Source organism: Erithacus rubecula, assembly GCF_903797595.1.
Source record: "Erithacus rubecula genome assembly, chromosome: 16".
Classification (NCBI taxonomy): domain Eukaryota; kingdom Metazoa; phylum Chordata; class Aves; order Passeriformes; family Muscicapidae; genus Erithacus; species Erithacus rubecula.
In genome coordinates this window covers 15,380,515-15,404,194 of record NC_136668.1, presented here as the reverse complement: position 1 = coordinate 15,404,194, position 23,680 = coordinate 15,380,515, and the positions used below count along the sequence as shown (strand labels likewise).

The following is a 23,680-nucleotide window of genomic DNA, read 5'->3' as shown; positions in this document are numbered from 1 at the left end:
CTTATTTTAATGTCACTATATTTTGGTATTAACTTTTGAAATGTATTTCCATTTACATTTTGGAATCTGTCAGTGTACAAAACCAGCGTTCACCCCCAAAATGAAGTAGTATATAGTAGTAAATGTGTGGTAGTCAGACTTTCTGATGCTACTTAGGTTGCGTGTATGGAAGAAAATCTTTGATCTGGGGGTGGTGAGGCCCCGGCACGGGGCGCCCAGAGAAGCTGAAGCCGCCCCATCCCTGCAGGTGTCCAAGGTCAGGTTGGATGGGGCTTGGAGCAACCCGGGACAGCGCAAGGTGTCCCTGCCACGGCTGAGGGCGGGATGAGAATCTCTTGAATGTCGCAGCGGAGCGCCAACGCTGCCCGTGACAGCGGCCCCGACAGTGACAGGTGACGCCCTGCCCTGCACAAACATGGCGGCCGCCGCGCTCCTCACTCCAAGATGGCGGCGCCGGCGGCATCCGCTGACCTCCCGCCCACACCTAAGATGGCGGCGGCGCCGCGGGCGGTGCTCGCAGCCCCGGGGTGGCGGCCCCGGCCGGGGATCCCTGCCCGCACCAAAGATGGCGGCGCGGCGCCGGGCGGAGCCGCAGCCGGTGCCGGGGGCGGGCCGGGGGCGCGGCCGCCGCCGCCCCGGAAGCGCCGCGCGGCCCCCGCCAGCTGGTTGTCATTTGGTGCGGCCGCTCGGTCCGGGCGGCACGGGCTGGGCAGCGGCCGCGCGGGGACCAGCGAGGCACCGGCTGCGGCGGCCGCCGGGGGGGTGGGGGGCGGGGAAGGCGGCAGAGAGAAAAAAAAAAAACACACGGAAAAAAAAGACGCAAAACGAGGCGGCGGCAGCGGGGGCTGCGCGCCGGGGACACGTCGCCGGCTTTTACCGAAAGCTGTCGATCGCCTCGAGCATCGAGCCCGCGGAGAATCCCCCCGGTGCGGCCGGTACATGAGGGGCACGGCCCGGCCGCAGCCCAGCCGAGCCGCCGCAGGGCAGGGAGCGCCCCGAGCCGCCGCCGGAGCCCCGAGCGCTGCGCCCCGACACAGAGCCTGCCCCGACCGCGCCGGGCGACCCGGGAGAGCCGCTTAAACACCTTCCATGGGGGAGAGAGGAGCCCGGCCGGCCGCGCCTTCCCCTCCCTGCCGGAGGCTGCTGCGCTGCTGAGGTAAAACCCCTCCTGCCTTGCCCGGCTCGAGCGAGGGCGGGGGACGCGCGGGGCACCCACAGCCCGGCCCCGCTGGATGCCGAGTGCCTGAGGAGGGAGCGCGTTCCGGGGGCTCGCTGGGCAGCGGGAGCCGCGATTCCCGGGGAAGGAGGCGAGCCCCGCACCGCAAAACACCCTCCCGGCAGCAGAGAGCGAGGAAAAAAAACCTCCTTCCCCTTCCTCCTGCACAACTCGCTGTCCCCTCCCTTCCCTTTCCCGAACGGTGATTTCTGAGATGAAAACCTTCCTCCTCGGACAGCCAGGACTCGTATGAAGGACACGCAAATATTGGATCATAAATAAGAAGCGAGTCTGGCGAGCTCAGAAACCCAGCCCAGAAGGAGCAGCATCAAGAATCCACCCTTCTCCTGCACAACTCACTCCCCACCCAAGACACAGAGAATACTGATTTCCTGAGATAAGATCTTACCCCTTTAAACAACCGCACACGCACGGTGTATATTATTGCTAAATATAATAGGTTAAACCCAGCAGCACGGGATAAAGCCTCTTCTGCAACTCACTCCCCCATTTCACCCTTTTGAATGCTGAGATCCTGAGGTAAATTTTTCCCTTGTCCACAGCAAAGACTCTTTTTGAACAGGACACAAATATATATTAGATTATAGAGATGTATTAAATTATTCCAGATTTAAATCTATTTTTTGCTGCCAAGGGGTTGAGGGACCAGACGTCATTGTATTTTTTTTTTTCCTTCCCTCTTAACTCATTTATGGGCGAGTCAAGGCTGCTGAGGAGGAAAAAAACAGGATAGTTAGAATCTCTTTATCATTATTTCCCAGAAGCTTATTCTCTCATTGCTGTGCATTTCCTTTAGAAAGAGGAAACCTCTTATTTTGTGAACCAAAGATTTATTTTTCCCTTCCTCCTGGCCAAAGGAAGGAAACGGACACAAATTGACACATTGAAATAGTTGAAGAGATCTATCTTTTGCAAAAAAAAAAAAAAAAAAAAAAAAAAAAAAAAAAAAAAAAAAAGCAAACATCTTTATTCAAATTGAAATAAATAGCGTGGAGGGAGACACTGGAACATTTAGTGAAAACCAGGATACTTGCTAATCATCTTGCCTCACAAGAGGACAAGCTAAACACTAAACATCAACTTGTTCTTACAGGGAGGATTCAAACCCTAAATATAATAAATGGGGGATTACGGGTTTGGAGTGTTAGTGCAAAACAACACTGGAAATAAGTCAGCTTTTCCAGTCAGATTTCATCCGCATCTGCAGCCTCCACACCATCATCAAAATGCAACCCCCAGCCCTGCTGCTTTTATAAATAATAACACAGCTGCCAATGGCAGTAGTGCTGGGTCAGCTTGGCTCTTTCCTGCTCCAGCTGCCCATAATATTCAGGATGAGATTCTGGGGTCAGAAAAATCTAAAACTCAGCAACAGGAAAAGCAAGAGTCCCTAGAAAAACAGCAGCTTTCCCCTGGTCAAAGTCAGGAAGCAGGCATGCTCTCTGAACCCGAGAAAGCTAAAACTGAAGAAAACCAGGGCGATAATTCTTCAGAGAACGGCAGCGGGAAGGAGAAAATAAGAATAGAATCGCCGGTTTTAACAGGATTTGATTACCAAGAGGCTTCGGGGCTCGGTACTTCCACCCAGCCCTTGACATCCACCGCGTCTTCTCTGACTGGTTTCAGTAACTGGTCCGCAGCTATCGCTCCTTCCTCTTCTACAATAATCAATGAAGATGCAAGTTTTTTCCACCAGGGAGGGGTCCCTACTGCCTCAGCTAATAATGGTGCTCTGCTGTTTCAGAATTTCCCACATCACGTCAGCCCTGGCTTTGGTGGTAGCTTTTCCCCCCAGATCGGACCCCTCTCTCAGCACCACCCTCATCACCCCCATTTCCAGCATCATCACAATCAGCATCAGCAACAGAGGAGGTCTCCTGCAAGTCCTCACCCGCCTCCATTCACCCACAGAAATGCTGCTTTCAATCAGTTGCCTCACCTGGCCAATAATCTCAACAAGCCACCTTCTCCGTGGAGCAGCTACCAAAGCCCATCGCCCACCCCGTCCTCCTGGAGCCCCGGCGGCGGCGGCTACGGCGGCTGGGGCGGCTCCCAGGGCCGGGACCATCGCCGGGGGCTCAACGGAGGCATCACCCCCTTGAACTCCATCTCGCCCTTGAAGAAGAATTTTGCAAGTAATCATATCCAGCTGCAGAAGTATGCACGACCCAGCTCGGCCTTCGCTCCCAAATCCTGGATGGATGACAGCTTGAATAGAGCTGACAACATTTTTCCTTTTCAGGTGAGCGCACTCTGTTGTATCTGTAAGGGAAAAAAAAAAAAAAAAAAAAGCTCCCCAAAGAGTATTAAAACGCCCTGGTTGTGGGATTTCTGTGCTTGCAAGTGAAAAAAAAACCATATGGCTAACTTGAAATGTCATAGTGGGAATGATCCTCCAAGCTGTGATTCATGGGGGTTTTTTTAACAGTGATGGTCATAAATATCTACTGCCCACCAGCTATCTGTATTGGCCACTTTGCTTCAGCTTAATACTTAATCACAGCCAGAAATAGCCAATGAAGAAATTCACTGACAAGTATTTCAACAAAGATGAAAAAAAGGAAAAAAAAAAAGAAGTGCCTGGTGGAATATGAGAGATCTGAGGCCTTTTAAAGTATTCAACTATGCACCACATCTGAGAAAAAGTATGGAGTGATTGTGTTTGGTTTTACAGTATCACATGGGCTTGCAGTGCAACATAATTTTTGTAGCATTTTGGGGGGGGAACTTGGCTTTTAACAAATAATGGCAATAAGTGCAGTTTGCTCTCCTCAGGAATGGCAGCAACTTTTGGTTACAGACCATTAAATCAGCACTAAAAATAGATGTGGATGAGATCAGTTGGTGGTCTCCTATATTTTGCTGTGGCCTTCTCCTGGCAGGAGGCAGGTTGTCTGGCAGCTCAGCCTCTCCTTCTGGGCTGACTTGTTATGAATTTGAAAAGAACTGTATAATATTGAACCTAATTTGCAGTGGGAATTAAACCAGAAGTCCCCTTCTTTTCATCTGACCACCAGTTAAACCCAGCTTTTATGTGTGTGTGTGCCTTTTGTAAACTCCTTTAGGGTGAATTAAAAGACCCAAGAGTACTTTTACATTTCCAGGGCTGTTTTTCAAGCTCTTCAAATGAGGGCAAAAGTAAAATTCTCAACGTGATTGCAGTATTTCTTGTCATGCTGCAAGAACTGGGGTGACCTACTTAAACACAATTTCAAAGATACAAACTGTGCAACGTGTCTCATGATGTAAAGAAACAGAAATACATTTAACAGTGACTTTTGTGGATTTGGGGGGATAGTTGGGCTCTTTGCAAACTGCAGGTTTTTGGTGGTGTGCAGGCCCTGCTGACAGCACAGCAGCTGCTGGCAATAACTTTCCTTTAGATCCCTTTTTTTTCCTACTGCAGTGCTACTGACTGCTTCAGTATCAGGTAGAGCCCTTCCAAATTTAGAATGCAGAGCAAGCATTGATTTTAATGTCAGGATTTGTAATGAATATAATGAAGCCACGTCCAGCATACCCAATTTATCCAGGGAAAGCATCAGAAAAAGGGACCCAGCTGGAGCTGGTCTCTTTTCAGCCTGAGTGCAGCGAGCCTTGGCTCACGGTTTGATTCACTCTGTTCCCTGACACGCAGCTGATGTTTGGAGTGACAGAATGAGATCAAGTGTGTCCTTGCTGCTGTGTGCAAGCCCCAAATATCCACACAGGCAGAGCAATGGGCTTGGATTGGCATCAAGGAAATTTCAGGAAACTGGCAAAGTCGACCTTGACTTCTGGATGGTGTTCCAGGCACAGAACAGCAGCCACACGTCGTTTGATGATGGTAAAGAAATCATTTTGGTGTAGCAAGCTGGTGTCTGTTTACATAAACACCCTGATGGGGCTGTACATGTCAAGACCAAGTCTGACACTCCTTCATGCCAAGAAAAGGAAAGTGTGCAGGGAAGTGCTTTCCAGTCTGTTCCTATCACTTCTGGGAGGAAAAGGGCAGGGCAGCAGAGCAGGACTTCAGCACTGCAGCCCTAGAAAGATGCTGATTAATTTCGAAGCCATCTTGGACAACCTCTTATTGCAACTTTTATTTTTCTTTTTGTATAAAAATCTTTAGCTCCTTTGGTCACTTTAGCTGAGTGTTAAAAGCACAGTGAATTTTTGAATCACTGGAAACAAATGATGTAAAATTTGACCTTTGATATCTTCTTGTTTTTTTTCTTGACTATGCTGATTATATTCCTGACTCAAAGCAGAATTTTGCTTATTACATATTTGTGTTCATGCATCTCTCTCTCTCTCTGCCCCTGAAGTATCCTTGCTGATGCAATCATGTACTGGACAAGGCTATTTTGTTACTGGAATCTTCTTAGATTCCTGTTTAGGAAATAATTGAAAGCTGTCTTTGCTGCAGCAACATAATGGAGTAATTTGATACAACAATCCCTTTCATTTAATATTTATGTTTTGCTGCTTAAATCATTAACAAGTGGTGCTGCAATCTAGTGAAAATGAGTTTCTTTAGAAGGCAAAATGTAAACCAGCAATTGCAAATATTTGGGGATCACTTTCTTTTTTCTTTTCCTCAGAGGTTGTGTCTGTTCCAGGGCTTGGTGACACAGAGGATTCTTGATGACACACAGGATCCTGCTGTGTTTTGATGGAAATCCTGGGGTAACCAGGAGTAAGAGCTCTTTTCCTCTTTGGAGAGGCTGGTGTTGCATAATTTCCCTATGATTCACTGATGGGAACTCCTGCTCCCTTCAAACATCCCTTGCATGGGATGAAATGGGTGCTGCAAATGGTGCAGATGAAAGGAAAATACTGTGGTGATCTGTTTGATAAGCTTGCAATTTGATGATGCTTTGCCCTGGCACTGAGAGCTGCATGCACACCCTGTGCTCTCTGCTCTGAGTGTTTTCCATTTGGAATCTTGTCTCCTGCAATTCCCAAATGACAATATCTGTAGGAACCTCTTGCAGGGATGGAACTGGTTGCAAGGTCAGAGAAGACTTTAGCAGATCTGTTAATGAAATTAAGTTTTGATGTTGTGCTTTAACCACTGGGCAGGCTCCCCCCTTCAAAGATCTTTTGAAAAGAGAAAAGCCATTGTTCTTTGTGTGTTCATTTGAAAAGGAAATGGTGTCCAAATGAAAAAATGGTTCCTGAATTAAAATTAAAAAGCAAAAAAACGGAGTCTTTTGGCTCTCACGGCCTTCCCTGAGAATTAATCTCTGAAAATGCTTTCACTGTGACTGTGGCACCTTACCAAGTTAATGATTTTAAAGAATAATTCCTTGTCCTTCTCTCCCAGCAGCACTGACAAACTTGGTGCTCAGTAATTTCATTTCATGGCAGTGCTGCCTTCAAGCTTGTTTTGCCTTTCCTTTGCCTGTGTACTTGCACTTCCTCATGAGTGGAACATCCTGCCTGTTATGCAATGCATAAATCTTGCTTTGATAGGCATTTCCAGCTTTCCAGATCTCATCCTCAGTGCCTGATGCTGGTTTTTTGTTGTTTTTTTTTTTTTTTTTTTCAAATGGCTCTCCTAAAGCACAAGCAAGTGAAGCAATAGTGCTCAACTTTCTGTAAAAACACTTTCAAAAAAAAAAAATTAGTGTCTCTTCCTGGAATCAGGCTCGAAAATAACTGCCCATTTCAAAGAATTTTGTACATGAGAGCAGTTCATTGTATCCACTTGTTCAGAATGTTTTTTCCTTTCTTCCCCAGTGGCTGGTTTCCAGGTATATAACCCCTTCCAAATGCCTGTGCCAGGGAGACTTGCTCTTCCCCCAGGCAGATATGGAATGTTTGAGAAAACACATTTGTGATTACAAAACGTGTTTGAATTCCGACCTCGACGTCAGCATTTGTTTGCCCATAGAAATGGCCTGATTTAAGAAGTGCATTCAACAAATTCACAGGCAGCTGGAATTAAAAAAAAAAATAGCCTCTTGAATGCCTTTGCCAAACTTTCCTCTTGAAGGGATCTTGCAAATAAATTTCTTTTTTTTTTTCTCTGCCTTTTGTTTTAATATTTGGGTTTTGAGGAACCCTTTCATAACTCACCATGGCTGGCTGCACAAAAAGAGCTTATTTGTTTTTAATTTTTTTTTTTATTCTAGCAACAGCAATTTTCCCCAATAATTTCAATATATCATTTGAAAACAGAGCAAATCCTTGAAGTTGGGTTTTGAAACCTGTCCCCCCATTTTTTATTTTTTTTTTCTGTAACTCCATCAGCTGTGCAGTAATTAGTTTTTTGTGTGCTGTTCCCCACAGCTCCTGATGGGTGGGATTAGCAGCACTCTAATGTGGTATGACATGCACAAGTTAAGTGCTGGGGAAGTTAACACTGTTCTTGTTTTATAAACTTACTACTGATGTTAATATTTGGGCTCTGGCCCTCCTGTGTGGTTTTGACCTCAGGGTTTCTGTTTAAAGAGAGCTTTTGTTAAGAAGCTATTTGAATTATGTTTGTCTTTTTTTTTTCCCTAAGATTAAAAGGTGTACTCTTATTAAACATTTTGCTTTGAAAGTTGCATACTTAACAACCCAGCAAAGAATAGGGAACAGAAGATATAGTGGAAAATCATTTCTGGAAGATACATGATAAACTTAATGTGCAGCTAAAATAGAATAGCACGTGTTACAAACATTTCCAGTAAAGGTTTTATCATTTCTAACACTTCAAAAGTTCAAATTGGACTAAACTTTGTGGTTTGTGCCACTTCACTTTTCCAACTCTTTCATATTGTTCCCTGGTGAAGCTCTAAAAGATGATCTGAGCAGAATTCAGCAACATCCTTTCAGGAAAAACCTGTTTATTCAAAGCCTTTAATTCACTGGGAGCTGGAATACAACATTTGCAGAGTTCTGGGAAGGAGGAGAAGCTTCCCCAGAAACACAATCCAGTCCAAATTTATGTTACAATTGAAAGAGAAGTGTGGGATTTTTATTTGTGGTGATAAATATGGTGATCCTGGCTCTCCTGTGCCAGACATGGCTTTGGGATTGCTGTAGAAGGGAACAGAAAGTTTCAGGATTTTCCTGCTCTAATGAAGCTACAAATGGAGCTGTGAGGTTTTCAATTTGCACAAATCTTCTGGTTTGACAAAGATTTTCATGTCTAAAACAAGCCCCACTTTTACAACCACACCTGCTTCATAAATGTTGATCAATAAATTGCTTCATGCCAGGGCATCTCTTGCATTTTTATTGATGCCTTGGAGTTCAGATCAATTTTATTTTAAGAGATCAGGCTCAGCCTTAGCTACCAGCAATGTTCATACCTTGATTTTTTTGGTGTAATTTGGGATTTACCACTGGGAGGCCCATCTTGGGAAGTGCTCTCAGGTTCTGATATCTTAATTTTTCAGGTGATGGTCATGCTGTGAGTACAGATTAAATGAATCAATAGTTAAATTAAATATGCATTTTTCTGACGTGCAGGAGAATTGATGTATGGAATTTTTAAATTCAAAGTATGATTTTTCAGTGCAAGAAAAATTCACATGGAATTTCTTTTACATGAAAAGATGACCCAGTGTGTATCACACATGTTATGCACCAAGTGACTTTCTTTTTGGGATGAAAGTCTTTGGACTTTGAAAACTAAAGTTAGAATAGGGATTAGAGTTGAATTTTTTTTTTTTTTTTGTAGGCAGAGATGGCCAGAGTAGAGTCCAGAAGTGGTTTGTTGGTTATTGTAGGACATTTACAGACTCAATAATTCATTTTTCACCAGATCTGTCACCTCATGCACATTGTGCAAACAGCACTGCTTATCCCAAAAATTCTGTTTAATGAATATTTTCTGAAATCTTGGCTGACATTTTAAACATGCTCATACATTAACTGCACGTTGATTTCTTTCTTTGGGGTTGTCATGTGGCTTTAGTTTGTTTAATTTGCTTTGTGTTTTGTTTGTTTGGGTTTCTTTTTTTTTTATTATTTTTATTTTTATTGTGTTTTCTTGGTATCTTTTTGCTTCAGTTCTGTTTCCCAAGGATAAAAGTGTGTAGCCTTTGAGCCTTCTGAAAAAGCAACATTTTAAATTTTAAGAACCCAGGTAAATAACACCAAGCTGTGGTTGCCACATTTTGTTACTGAATTTTGTTACTCTGCTTTAGTCCAGGGTTGTCACTACCCCTGTATATTTCATTTATAAATAAATAAGTGTACAGTAGCAATCCAGCTCCAAAACACTGTAACTTTGTGAATTGCTTCATTAAAACCATCACCATATTCTTATTAATTTTTTCCACATGAAATCTTTTAAAGAAAATATTTTTTTCCTTAGTTCAGTGTGGTTTATGTGCATTATAAATAATAAATTTTAAGTATAATAAGCTCACATTTAGTTACTGGTTTGTGATCAATATCTTGATTATTAGAGATATTTTTGATGTTTTGGGATGAAATGCAGATTTATGCATTTCTTCAGGGGTTTGGCCACTTCCACCAGCCTTTATTTTTTCTTTAGGTGCATAATAAATGGATATATTTCAAATGTATTTCTGGTAAAATGTCTTGGAAGATAAGGCTGATGAAATCTGTTTTCAAAGGAGTTTCACTATAAAAAAGGATTTTAATTTGTATAAAAATTCTCAAAACTAGCAATGGTGGCTTTCCCTAGTAGTGTACAACCTGTTAGGGCACATAATAACCAAACTAATGGAATTTTTAAAAAATAATATTCAATCTTGGCATCTTGGCTGGTCTTTATTGAGAACTGACATCTTTTCACTGGGTGATGTACAGAGTTTTTAGCCATTTTAGCCATTCCTCCTTTTTTGGGGATTGCTGATAACTGCAGGTGGGAATATCACCAGTTAATTTTGTCTCACTGTGCAAAGTTGTGTTTTAAAGGATTTGCAGGAAAGGAAAATAAATTCCTCCAAAAACTTCCATTGGAGAACGTTTCACTCTGAGCCAAACCAGTTCAATTCCATTTTTTCCCTTCAAATGTTTCAATTCTCTGTTGTCAATATTAAAAATTAGCAGCAAACCTTTTGTTAGTACATCTCAAGCCAACATAACACAGATATTTTAGAGAGAATAAAGTTGTTTCAGACTCAGGTGCTCAGCACAAAAAAACTGGGAATTACTTGGCCAGGGTCATTTCCTTTGTGTCTCTCAGCCAAGTGAAATGTGAAGTGCCACAATTCCACCAAAATTTGGAATCACTGAGCTTCTGCACTCTGAAATTGGAGTTTTGTAGCTGTTCATGGGGTTAACACAAGAATTCAGGAAGCAGAAGCTGCTGAGGGACATCAGGTTTGCAGGAAATGCTCCCACCTGGGTTTTAGGCTATTTTTGTCATTTTGTGAGGACTGCTGGAAATGCAGAATTTGCCTTTTAATGTCCCTTTCTGACTGATCCTAATGGATCCAAAACCTGAGGGTTTGTACTTTCTCCTGCTAAGGGATTCTAATCTAACTAAAATTTGAAATAGGTAGAAAGTAGCAATATTTAAACCAAACCAACAAATCTGCTAGGAAAAGCAGAAAACTGTAGGAAATACATGAAAGAAAACCACAACATTTAAGAATTTAAACACTCCTGATGTTTTCTTTAAGGTGCCTCAATTATCTTATAATAGAAATGACCAAGGAAATCAATCCTGTGGGGAGACAGGGCAGTGCTGTGCTTTTTATAGCAAATTTGATATTTGCTGGACTTAATAAAGGAGCTGGTTCCAAACTCTGGCCTTTTTTAATGCTATTTGAGACACAGCACATCCGGGTTGGAATACGTGGCCTGTTCTGTCTCAGTCATAAACTGTTCTGAAGAGAGGAAAAATACCAGGAAATTCGATTGAAAAATGGTATTTTTTAGTGATCAGAATGTAATTTACAGCTTGGAAATGGATCAGGAGCTGGTGAGTTCCCGCTCTTGGAATAGTTGGAAGTATTTAAAGTCCAGTGAAATCAGGAGTTGCACACAATCACTGAAATAAAGCACTTTATAACTCACCACTGCCTTTAAAAATATTCCAATATCTGTGTGCTTTGGAGAAATTTCAGCTTCACAGCCGGTGTTAGGGACAAAAAACACACTCAGTGCTGGAATAACAAGCACAATCTCCTTGTGGAGAAGGAGTCAAGAGCAAAAATGTCCTAAATTGCTCACGTTTCTCTTTTCTTGTTTGAACAGAGACTTCCCAATGCTTGAGCTCAGTTCAGAGGAGATTCCTTGGAACAGGAATGAAATAAAATCTTTAGAGAGCTCCTTGGAGAGGAAAAAAAAATTAAAATCAGGGTGGATTAATGTAATTGTAAAAAGTTCTATTCAAGTCCAAATGTATAAAATACACAGCATGGAAATGTGAATAATATTTGGAATTAAAATGATTTTTGCCTCACTTTGGAACCTTTTATGATACTGTAAACATTTCAGAGATTACAAGAAATTTCAGTTATTCTGAATTTGCCAATTGCCAGGATATTTTACTTTGTTTTGCTTCTACAACATCAGATTTGTATGATGTGGAATTTATTGTATGATTGAGAAATTCTGACCTGTGCATGTGTTAATTATGGCTTTGGTTAATCAAAGGAGAAATAGTTAGTATTAAACTTCATTGATTATAATCAGATTATTACAGGTCAGATTCAAATTTAATAATACTGTCATTTTTACCATTTTTCTACCAGAGGAAATTGTTAATATTCTTGGGTTCTATGGTTTTTTTTTGCTTCTTTGTGGTTGAGCAGAAGTTGGAAGGTGCTGGCTCTGACCCTGGATGTGTCTGTGTTTCCTGCAGGATCGCACCAGGACCTTTGACATGCACTCACTGGAGAACTCCCTAATTGACATCATGAGGGCTGAAAATGATTCACTGAAAGGTAAATTCAGACCCAGAGTGTTTCCTGCAGTCAGTCACTGGGGAGAGGGGATCACTGAGGCTGCAGTTTGGGATGGGCAAAGCAGATGTTGTGTGGGTGAAGCTGTCAGAGCACAGCAGCACTGGAGGTGCCTGTCCCTGTGCAGAGCAGTGCAGAACACAAACAAACCCCAGGCTGAGCTCCTCTGCCATTTACCAGAGCTTTGATTCAGCTCTCTTGTGCAAGAAATAACTTTTTACCTAATAGGGTTTTCCTTATGAACTCCTAGTTTTTTGTGGCTTGGGAAAGAATAAGGTTTATCCATGTCCTTTTGAGAAAAACAGATTGTTTTGTCTTTTTTACCTTTTTGGAACCTTTGGGAAAAGAAAAGGGAGATTGAAGTGACTTGCATTTGGGATTTATCTCTTTTTTTCCCCTTTTGTTTTTTTGGCAAAAGTAGTTGTGCTTTGGAAATACCTCAGCTTACAAAGTATTCAGAGTATTGTCTGTGCATAATTTTGTCTGACTAGAAACTGCTTATGGTCAACAGTTCAGAGCTGTAGATTCAGGTCCTGTAGGATGAATAATCCATTTCAGTTCAGTGGTTACTTGTATGAGTGGAGTAGACAAACACTCACACATGCTTCTTATCTAACCACTCACTTTTGTTACCAGTCATGAGACCACTAAAAAAAAAAACAAACCTGCACTTGTGGTTTCTGCAAGTAAATTCCTTTTGATATCAAGGCTTGTGGTGGTAATGAAATCTGACTTGTTTTAATAGTGATTCTTGCTCAGAAGACCAACCCTTGATAAACTGGCAAGAACTTGTGTTTGTTGCCTTCTCTGTGGTCTGGAAATGCAGCTCAAGTTTCCCATCCCCAGTGCTGTGCAGAAATTCAGTGTGGTGAGAAACACCATGAAATATTTCCCTGTTAAAAATGACAGGGAGAGCCTGATGTGGCTAAAAGTGATGCCAAATTAATTTAAACCCCCAAAATACCTTCTCTCTTTATGCAATGGAGACCAGGCTTTTATTAATGACTATTAACAGTTTTATTTGGTTTCTTTTCTGTCTGGCAACATCCTATCTCCCTAGAATTATATATAGAACCAAGAATGAGGCTCTTCCTTGACTGAGCACCTGGGATTTGCCCCAAAAGCTTCTGTCCAACTGTCAGGCACTCCCAAACCAGGTTACAGCTCTGACATGGCCATGGCATAAATAAGATCTCCCTTTAAATCTGAGTTTAACAAAGTCAGCTTCATATGTATTTATGGTCAGCTGCTAAGCAAGGCTACTTCTGGAAGTGGCTTGATGTTTAGTTTAACTGCTTTGAAAAGGTTCTTTGCAGTTGAAATATTTCTTTTTGAGTGCTTAGCATGTTTTAAGAGTGATGGAATAAGTATGTCAGCAAAGAATACAAATAGTTCTGACCCACATTAACTCCTGCTTTAGCCTGAGTGTTAAACCCCTCTGCAGAGTCATCTGTGGCTTCTCTAAAATTCTGTGTGCCTTGTGACACAGTGATGGAAACACAGGGATATCAATCAGATCCTGGGCTGGGAATTATTGCTTCAATTCCTTGTGAAATATTCTGTTTCACAGTTATATAACTGTACAGAAAAAAAAGCCTCTAAGGGCCAGATGAGACATTTGTTGTGAAGCCTCATTTTTCAAGGATCTCCTCAGCAAGAAGGTGAACTTTGCTTGCAGTGAAGTGAGCAGAGGCCGGGTTTGGCTGTGCTGCTCTGGCACAGCCCTCAGTGCCCGAGTTCCTGCCGGGTATTTAAGGAATGGATCTTTATTCAAGGCAGTATCCGCTGCTAACTGCAGAGATCATCCCTGAGCAGGGTGGGGTCTGCAGGGAGAGGAAATACCTTCAGTTCAACCGACTGATACAGCTGGAAAAAAACTGTCAACTGCTGGGACAAAACATTCCTCATCAGGCCTGGAGTGGGGCTGCTGATCACGAGCCCTTTGTGTTTATTTTCCATCTGCTAGCACAGATCCTTTCTCATGTTTTCTCTTTTCTTGCCCCATCTTTATTTCAACCTCCAAATCTTTAAATAGGACAAATTATGGCTGTCAGCTCAAATCTTGTTTTGCTGTTTCAAACACCTGCATTTAAATCAGCAGCTCCATAAGAAGTTTTTTTTTGGGTTTGCATTTTAAATGGGTTAATCAGTGCATGCAGTGCTTTGAACTAAAGTTGGATACTCTCAGAAAGGAAAAGCTTCTGGCTTTGAGACTTTAAAAATAGCCTGGCCAAGACAGTAATAAAACATACTGTGGAGAGCAAGCTCAGAATGGCATGGAAATAATTCAGATGATCTAATAGGTCTCACTGCAATCTTGTGGGAGGTTTAATCCTGCCTCAGCATGGGTTTAGTGTGTAACACTAACAGCACCCCCTCACATTGCCATGGACTGCCAGAGGTACTGTGAGAAATGTCCCTTCAAAACACCTGAGTAGGGACATGGCAATAGAAATCAGTCACAGTTTGGAACCTGCTGTCTCTGGGACATCATTTCCATCTTTAAATGACATGTTCAGAGCAGCAGGCTGGGAATTCTGTAATAAAATCAGGAGTAGGAATTCTTCCAAATGTAACAAAATCATTTCATAGTGTGTTCTTTGTGTCTGAGGTGATTAAGCTGTGCTAGCCTTGCATTTGTTTAGGTCAGTGATAATTACATTCTTAGGTTGTCTTGCTGCATGAAATAAATAATATTTTCTGTGTGAGGTTAAAAGGTGAATCTTACAGTGATTCAGTCCACTCAGTATTACCTTTTAATGCTTTGAGTAGGCATTTTACCAGTTTCTCCCCTTCTTTTAAGGTATATTTTTATCCCTGCTCAAATCCTCTTCCTTTGCTGAGCAGCTGCCATTTCAATATGTTATTTTTATCCAGCCCAGTGAGTGTCTGTGTGCTGCACAGCCAATGTCAGCCTGCAGAAGCCTTTCCCTGGAGACTTAATTGCATCTTCTTTACAATGTGCTCAGCCTCCCTGAGCTGGGCCTGGGATCCAGAGCCTGATTTTTGAATCTGGGTCTTCCAGATGGCAATTTGAGCATTACTGTAATAGTAGTAGATTGACTAAATATTTCCTTGTTAAGTGACACTGAAATGTCTTTAAATGCTTTCTGACTGGTTTGCTACTGAAATATGCAATGTTTCACTTCAGAATATCAGGTTATTGCCTGGAAATGATGCAAGGTGGGATGGATGAAAGCAGCAGGCCAGGACATCTGCTTCCAGCACTGCCAAGCACTCCTGTAAAATCTGGGTGTGAACAGCTCAGTGTCTGCAGGAATCCTGTGGCACAGTCTGAAAAACCAAACTTCTGCACAAAAGGGAAAGGTTTAAGAGTGGGGTAAGGTCAGGTTGAACAGCAACCCTAAATTTTAATTTTGAAAAGCCAGAATGCTGAAAAGCTGCACCATTCAGGATTTCTCTGAGCAAGCCCAGAGACCAAGCTGGATTTTTAAAGCAATCATCAGCCCTTTAATATTAACCTGGAAAACCATGGCAAAATTGAATAAAATATGTAAACCTTATAAAATGTTCTTTGATGGAAGGGATCCAAATAGTTTTGAGAGCTTTTTTGAATATTGGATAAGAATATGAACTGGTTGTTTCTTTTTGAGCTGTATGGATTATGCAGCATATTGATATTAATGGAGTAGAGTGGGACATTTAGTCCAGGATATTAATAAGAACCTGCTGAGAATCACTCCCAACTCTCTTTAGGGAAGTTTAGGGTCCTTTATATATGCACAGGACAAAATCTGACTTATTTTAAAATGTAAAATAATAGATTTTGAGGTTTTTTTACAGCTGCTGTGGTGGTTGCACCTCAGACTTTGGGGTTGATCTCCTTGGCCAGAACATAAGAGTTACTAATTTGCAATTTTTTAATGTATCCAATTTCTCATAAAATGAACAAACCCTTCCTTTCAGACAGTTCAGATTTGCCTTCATCTTCTCTGGGAACTGTTGGTGAATTACTGTGTGAATGTTTCATTCTCAGGATCTTCCTGAATTTTACCTCCCATGCCAGGAAAGGCTAATGGGATTTGCAGACTTGAGTGCCTATTAATTAAGAGGAAAATCAATTGTTTTACTATGTCAAAATATTGCAGAACTGGGTCCAATAGCACTGAACTGCAGAGAGCTGAGATGGAGGAAATTCTGGGGGAATTTTATTTGAAATTAGCTGTTCCCATTCCTGTTGCAATCCACTGATTTCAGGTGGGTTAAAGTAGAAGTATTACAACTTCTGCTATTCTATATTCTAAAATATTAATAACCAAGGGCCCACTTTATTTCCAAATGCAGCCAATATTCAAAATTTAGGGGCAATGCTCAATATTTTAATTTTTTTTAAGTGTTTGTTGAATTATCCCTGCTTTTCCAATATTTGGGATTGATCACAGCTTTTGTTTAGAAAGAGCCAACAATCTTGTAAGGGAATGAAATCACCTGGGCAACAGGAAGGGACTAAAATCTTCTATTAATAAACACTGAGATCAGATTCACAGATTGGATTGTAACCTGCCACAGAAATAATGGATACAAACCATACATAATGGATGATTTTACACTCATTACCTCATAAACTTCCAGTCATTTAAATGGACTTTTGGGTTTGTGGCTTCAATAAAATTGTTCAGAAGAGATGCTGGATTTGGTGAGGATTAGAAAGGTGTAAGTGGATTGGGAAGGGAAAAAAAAAAATGTCTGAAACTTGCAAAAAAAGGGGGAAAAAAGGCAAAAAGGGGGATTTGCCTTAGGAGGAAAGATGTCCAGTGAGGAGAGAGCCCAGGAGCTGGTGCTGCTCAGGGAAGGGGAGACTGAGAGGGGATGGCAATCCCCATAAATAGCTCCAGGTGCCAGAGGATGGGGACAGACAGAATTTCTGAGCAGTTGAACCTTCCTGACAACACCTGTTTGTTACAGAAATGCTGGGACAGGGAAATACCCAACAATCATCACCCAACTCTGCCTTTACTTCAGCCCTGCAGGATTGGGAGCTGGGGAATGTTGATTTGTGCTCTCTCCAAATGGAGCCATTTAGCACTGAGCCACAGGGAATTGATGCAAACACCTCTGGAAACCAGGAAATTCCTTTTTCTGCCACCTCAGAGCAGTACAAAAATCCCAGGGTTTTCTGATCTTAAGCCAATTTGGGAATGAATGTCAGGATTCCTGGGAAATCCACTTGAGCAGACCTGTGTTTTCTGTCCATGCTGTCCCATCTCCAGATTCTGCATGGAAAATTAAATACCTCTCATACTTCTCAGACAAGATATTTCCTCAGAATGTATGTGCTGTAAATGATGTGGCAGCCAGAGCTCTTTAAAACATTGAAATAGTGCTGAATATTTTCATGTCTAACTGGGTGATTTGATCTTCAGAAATGGTACAGCCAACAAAATCATTCTGAATGCCATGACAGCAGCCTGACTAATCTGATTAAAACCTTTCTAAGGTTTTCTTGCTTGCTTTTTTATATTTGTGGCCTCGTGAAATTAATTCCATCCCCCCCCCTTTTTTTTTTTTTGAGAAGTGTGTTTAATCTTCTGCTTTGTTTAATGTCACTGTCCACCAAGTAGGTTTTGGTTTTTGTTGGGTTTTTTTTTTTGGTTTTTTTTTTTTTCTGAATTCTTGCTTTGATAATCTCTGACCATTCTGGATCATCTTCAAAGCTGCCTTTAATTTGGAGCTGTATTTCATGAGGAGTGTCTGTTCCTTGTTTCAAAAGACACTGAACTCTCCTGCCTCCCTTCCCAAACTGCTCCAACTTACCTGTCTTTTTGCTTTTTGCTCACTTTGTTCACTTTTTACCTTGATGTTGAATCGTTTGAGTCTTTTGTCAGCCACGTTTTGCATGATCTCTGCAGTCATGTTTGTGAGCATTCAAATGGCATGAAAGAAGCAGAATGAAAAGCCTGAAGTGCTTTTCTTAAAATTAGAGTTAAAGGAGAAATGGGTATAAAGAGAAAGGGATGAATTTTGAGCAAAAATAAGGAGGTGAGTGCTGAGGTGTGTGTGTGTAAAATGGAAAAATTTGGTCTTAACAAAGTCATAACTTCTTTAGTTGTGGGCAGTCATTGCTTATACCCAAGAGTGACTAAAATCTGAATTTTGCATCAATTATTTAAGATACTTCAAGAAAGAATCACAATGCCTATAGAATTTATGTCTTGAGTATCCACTTATTTTAATCCAGCATTAGCTAAGATGCTAACAACTATTGCTGAGGTGAATTTAAAAACATATTTTAAAGTCGATTTCTCCATTCCTGGCTTAATGCTTTGTGTGTTGGAATGCAGATTGGTCAGCTGGGAGGGGAGGGTTTTTCCACTGCACTGTTGATGGTTGGGCTGTCAGGTGAGTGGAGCAGTGACGTGCTGCCTCCAGATGGGCACATGTCAAATGAGGTGCAGGGAGTATTTCAGCTTTACTCAGAAATCCCATTAGCAGGAATCCCAGCTCAGCACTCAGCTTGGGTGTGAGAAAAGGAGAAATGTTGTGCATGGAATGTGGGGATACTTTTATAAATATCTACTGCTGGTGCCTGGTCCTGTGCAGCACTTCTAGAATCCAGGCAGGGGAAATGGTGATTCTTGTAAAAGAATGTTTTCATTTTCTCTTCCCATTTGGTTTGGGTGGGGGGAAGTGTGTAGTACAGTTTTGTCATGTGTTAGTGGGAAAATGAGTGTCTTACCTGTGCTCTTCACTGGAAAAATGAAAAATGGGGAAATGTTCCACTGCAGAAATTTGAGTGTGCTGATCACAGAACCATGGGGTGGGTTGGGAGGGACCTTAAATCCCACCCAGTGCCACCCCTGCCATGGCAGGGACACATCCACTGTCCCAGGTCTCTCCAAGCTTGGACATTTCCAGGGATCCAGGAGCAGCCACAGCTGCTCTGGGCACCCTGTGCCAGGTCCTGCCCACAATTTCTTCCCAAAATCCATCCCTGCCCTCTGGCAATGGGAGCCATTCCCCCTTATCCTGGCCCTCCATCCTTTGGAAATTGTCCCTCTCCACATTTCTTGCTGGCTCCTTCAGGCACAGTTAGGTCACCCCAAATCCTTCTCTTCCCCAGGCTGAACAATCCCACTGTTCTCAGCCTTTCCTCCTTGCTTGTGTTCCTGTTCCCTTCTTGTTTGGGAGTGAATTAAGAGGATGGTTAAAAAAGGAACCAAAGCCTCGTGTTGCATTCCAGCCTGTCTTGTGATCATTCCTTCCACAGACAAAAATAATTTGCTTTGAACCTATTATTGTACTTAAGGAACTGCAGCTTTAGATCTTGCAGTGTCAATCCAGCTCACCAGGCAGGTGATCCAGGAAAAAGCTGGAGAGAATTCCTGCAGCAGGAATTGCTGATGGGCTGGGCAGATAGCAGAGCTCTTGGGGTGAAATGCTGCACATAAAGAGTCCAGGAGCACAGTGATACAAACCATGACAGCCAAGATTTGGGAAGGTTTTACACCTTTTCAGAAGCTGTTCAGTAAATTCTTTACTAGGTTCAATAAATTGTTCCTGTCACTTACAAAATAAATTTTATCTAGCAATTTTTAGCATGTGACATCCCTTTCCTGCCTTTTCTCCTGTCAGAAATCTCTTATTAATGAAGTCACCACGTTTGAAGTAATTTTGTGGCTGAGAAGCTGATTCCTGTAATGCTTTTCCTTCTCCCAGCTGCAAACTCTGCCTTTCATTTCTTATTTTTCAAGTGAATACAGCAATACTCGAAGTGTTCAAAAGATAAATGCTGCCAATTATTCCTTATCATAAATGGGAAGATGTATTGAGGCAAAAGATGGGATGTTTTTATAACTTGGTGTCTATTTTCCAGCAGTCATACATGAATATAAAATAAAGCTCAGTGCCATGAGCAGCAGGGTGCCTGCTTTCCTGAAACACAGTATAATTCCAACTAACATCCAGTCTCCAGCTGATGGTTGTGCTCCATGATTTGCTCTTCTGCTTTTGGTTTCTTATCTCACACCCTGTGGGGGATCCTGGAGAAGAGTTGTAATCAAATACATACAATATTTAAAGCTCCCACTTAAATTGATTTGCAGTTATCCCACTGGACTATAATTGGAATTAAGGAACAAATATTGATCCCTGGAAGACAAAGCTGTGGATGTGTCTAGGATTTGTAGCAGGTTGGTTTAGGAGATTTCTCTCTGTTCTGCTGTTTGATAGCAAAGAAACTTCAAAGTTACCTTTGAAGCTTCTGTATTTTTGAGATGAAGGAGACTGAATGGGGTTTGTCACATTTCTGGAGTAGTTAAGTGCTTGTGGAACTGTAGGAAAATCCTGTCTGGAGGTTCCTTCAGTGCAGAGGCAGTGACACTGCTGCTGGGTTTTAAAACCCTCACACAAACTGAACCTTTTTTTTAATCCCTTTCCCTTCACACTTAGGCTTGAACTGTCCCCATCCCTGGAGGTGTCCAAGGAAGGGCTGGACATGGCACTCAGTGCTCTGGGCTGGGGGACAAAATTGGGATCAGTCACAGCTTGGACTCCATGGGTTTTTCCAGCCTAGATGATTTTGGGGTTCAGTAATGTCTGCAAGCATGTCCAGGGCTCTGCTGCCCAATGCAGGAGAAGAGCTGGGACCTCTGGAGATCCTGCAGCCCAACCTGGAGCAGGTGACACCTCCAGAGTTTGGAAAAACAGGGAGGAGAGTGTGGGGAGCTTCTTCTCCCCTGGCTGTGAGTGCCCATCTCTGCAGTGAGATTTTCTTTAGGTACATTAAAGCCCTAAAACCTTGCAGCTCCCTCCAGCAGCCTGGAACAGTCACTTTCCCTTGCAGGGCTCTCAGCCCTGGTTATTTGGTGTAAAAAGTTGTCAACACTCCCTGTTGGCAATGATGCTGAGAATCTGCTTTCTGCCACTCACTCAGCTTCTGCTTTTCTACCACATGAACCCAATTAATTCAACATAATCACAGGTAAAACTGTGTTACTTAACAAAGGAGTTTTTGCAGGATGATTCTCCACAGGGTTTTTTTTTTTTGTTTTTTTTTTTGAAGGAAAGAAAGCTGTTTATTTTTTGTCTGTCAGTTGTTTTGTGACAGTGACCTGGAATTGAAAATTAAAGATTCTAGTCAGACCTGCACTTGAGTGCTATGGAACAACAGAAACTTCATTTTGTTCCTGTTCTTGACAGAAGGAATGGTAAATACTTGTCTGCAGGCATCTGGCTTTACTTGAAATAAAGCATAATATTTGCATCTACAATAATACTCCTGTTTTTCAGCATTTGTTTGGACATTTTGGACATAAGGTAGAGCTGTATTTCCTTAACAACATTTTTTTTTTTTAATTCTCTTTTTACGTTGTGTTTCTTTAAAAGTTAATTGGGAGAAAAAGATGCAAGTTTTGGCAACTCTGCTGCTTAATTTTGCAGAATCAGTAATTCTGAAGGTGCTAATCCTTGGTTTTAGTGTGCAGCAATATTTAGTCTTCTTTGCTGGTTTCATGCTGACTTTGACATTGCTGCAAGTGTGTCAAATATACATTCCTCAGATGTACATACAGAGCTGCTTAATTTTTATAAGACTGTTTTAAGATTAATAAAATATTATTGGAATGGTTTTTACTCTTTGAAGTTTGGTAGCATTTCAAATCCACAAAAAAAAAAAAAAAAAAAAGGGAAATCTCATATTCCCTTTTAGTGACTTGGTTTGGAAAACAATTTTGAGGAGAGGGATCTCACTTGTCAGTGTGTCAGGGATGGCTGGGACAGTAAAATGCAAAGTTCTGCCATGGGATACATCCCCTGGCAGCACAGATTTGTTCCCATTTTGCTCAGTTTTGTTCTGTATTGAATATATTGAATTTCTCCTGGCTCAGGTGTCCTGGGCTGGTGCCACTCTGCCATGTAAGGGCTGTTGTTCCACAGTCAGCATGGAATAATTCCACATCATGTGCTTGGAATGAGCTGAAGTGCCCATGCAAATGTCTCATGTTAACACTCATGGAATTGGTGACTGATCCTTTTGTGATTCCTTTTTTTGAAATCAAGGAATGCATTAAAAAAGAACAAGTTTTTTTTTGCCTGCCTTAAAACTGCAGAGTCACAGAGTGTTTTGGGTTGGGAGAGACTTTAAAGATAATTTAGTTTCCTCCCCCTGCCATGGGTGGGGACACTTTCCTCTATCCCAGGGTGTTCCAAGCACCTGGAGGACACTTCAAGGATGGGGCAGCCTCAGTTTCTCTGTGCCAGGGCCTCCCCACCCTCACAGGGAAGAATTTCTTTCCAAAATCTAATCTAAACACAACTTTTCAAGCCATTATCTTCTTTCATGCTGAAAATGTCATCTAAGAATTAAGTTGTAAGGCTCTAACGAATAGAAATACTTTGGTGTATAATACATGTAGGCAGTTTTTATATTTTAATTTGACAAAGTGTGTATAGATCTCTGCAAAATCCCTGCTTGGGTCTCTAAATTTAGTAAAAGATAATTTAACCAAATCTGCATTAAATAGAGATATTCTTTAGAATTTTCATTTTTCTTCCCTTGGTTTGGCTAAGGAGATGTTTAATTGGTGAAACAGAGCTTGAGGTGACCTTGCAGAACCTCTTGTGAAATGTCCTCTCACCTGTGGCAGAATCATGTGATCCATGCCTGACATGTGAAACTCCTTGTGAAATACAGAGTGATGATGATAAAATCTCACTCTGCACTTACAACCAGCCCTGCCTGCCCTCAGGGAGTAGAGGGGGGAAAGGTACTAAAATATTAGAGTTCATTTTTTTAATGGCCTTGTGCACAGCATTGTCAATCTTGATGTCTTTGCAAAGTACAGTTGAGGGTAAAATTAAAAAAAAAATAGGAATAAAGTTCTGCTGGTCTAATGGCTAAAGCAGATTGTGCTTCAGCTATATTCTGTCATTTAAAGGTAAAATTCAGGCAAGTGGAAATGTTTTCTCTGGTAGATTCAAGGATATCCAGCTCACAAGTGGGTTGCTTGTTCCTGATGTTCTTTAAAATTACAGTAAAAGCAGATTTTTGCAAAACATCATTGACTTTTTCTATGGCTTTACTTCAGACACAGGAATAAAGAGAGGACAAAATAATTGAAGCAGCTGCTAATAGCATTTTAAATTTCAAGCTGATTTTATTGGAAAAACATCTCTGCATTGGTTATTAATGAACAGTTAAACCAGCTGCATGAACACTTTGCATTTTTTTAGGTTTTGTAACAAAATTCTTGCTCAGATATCTCAGGAGATAAATAAATATAAGACCCTTTATGCAATTATCTGAAGAAATAAGGAAGAGTAAAACATTTTTGAGGAATCCAAGCCAAGGCTGCAGTTGTCTCATTTCTCAGCAAGGGATGGGCAAGTGTTGTGATGTAGAAATTAAACTTTTTCCTGTGGTTGGTAGCATTTTAAGGCTCCATTTGTGCAGCAGCTTAGCTTGGGGTACTCCTGTAGCAAAAGCTTCTCTTAATCAGAAATTCTGAAAGGCAGAAGGGGGGACTCAGCCTGCCAAGAGAGCATTCCTTGCCCCAGTGCTGTTTGTATTTCACAGAGTTCCACATTGTGTGAAATTAATGGCGTGTGATGAACTCTGCATTCA

The 23,680-nt window shown here is 41.7% G+C and overlaps 1 protein-coding gene across 1 annotated transcript in view; it reads left to right on the top strand.

Moving 5' to 3' along the window:
- Positions 1–677: 677 nt before the first annotated feature.
- The window catches only part of CPEB4 (cytoplasmic polyadenylation element binding protein 4), a 37,865-nt gene continuing 14,862 nt past the window's right edge, over positions 678–23,680 (top strand). Inside the window, exons 1-2 of the mRNA XM_079319995.1 lie at positions 678–3,479; positions 12,000–12,081. Of these exons, the coding sequence (XP_079176121.1) occupies positions 2,358–3,479; positions 12,000–12,081 (1,204 nt within the window). The 5' untranslated portion in view covers positions 678–2,357. The remainder of the gene's footprint in view (positions 3,480–11,999; positions 12,082–23,680) is intronic.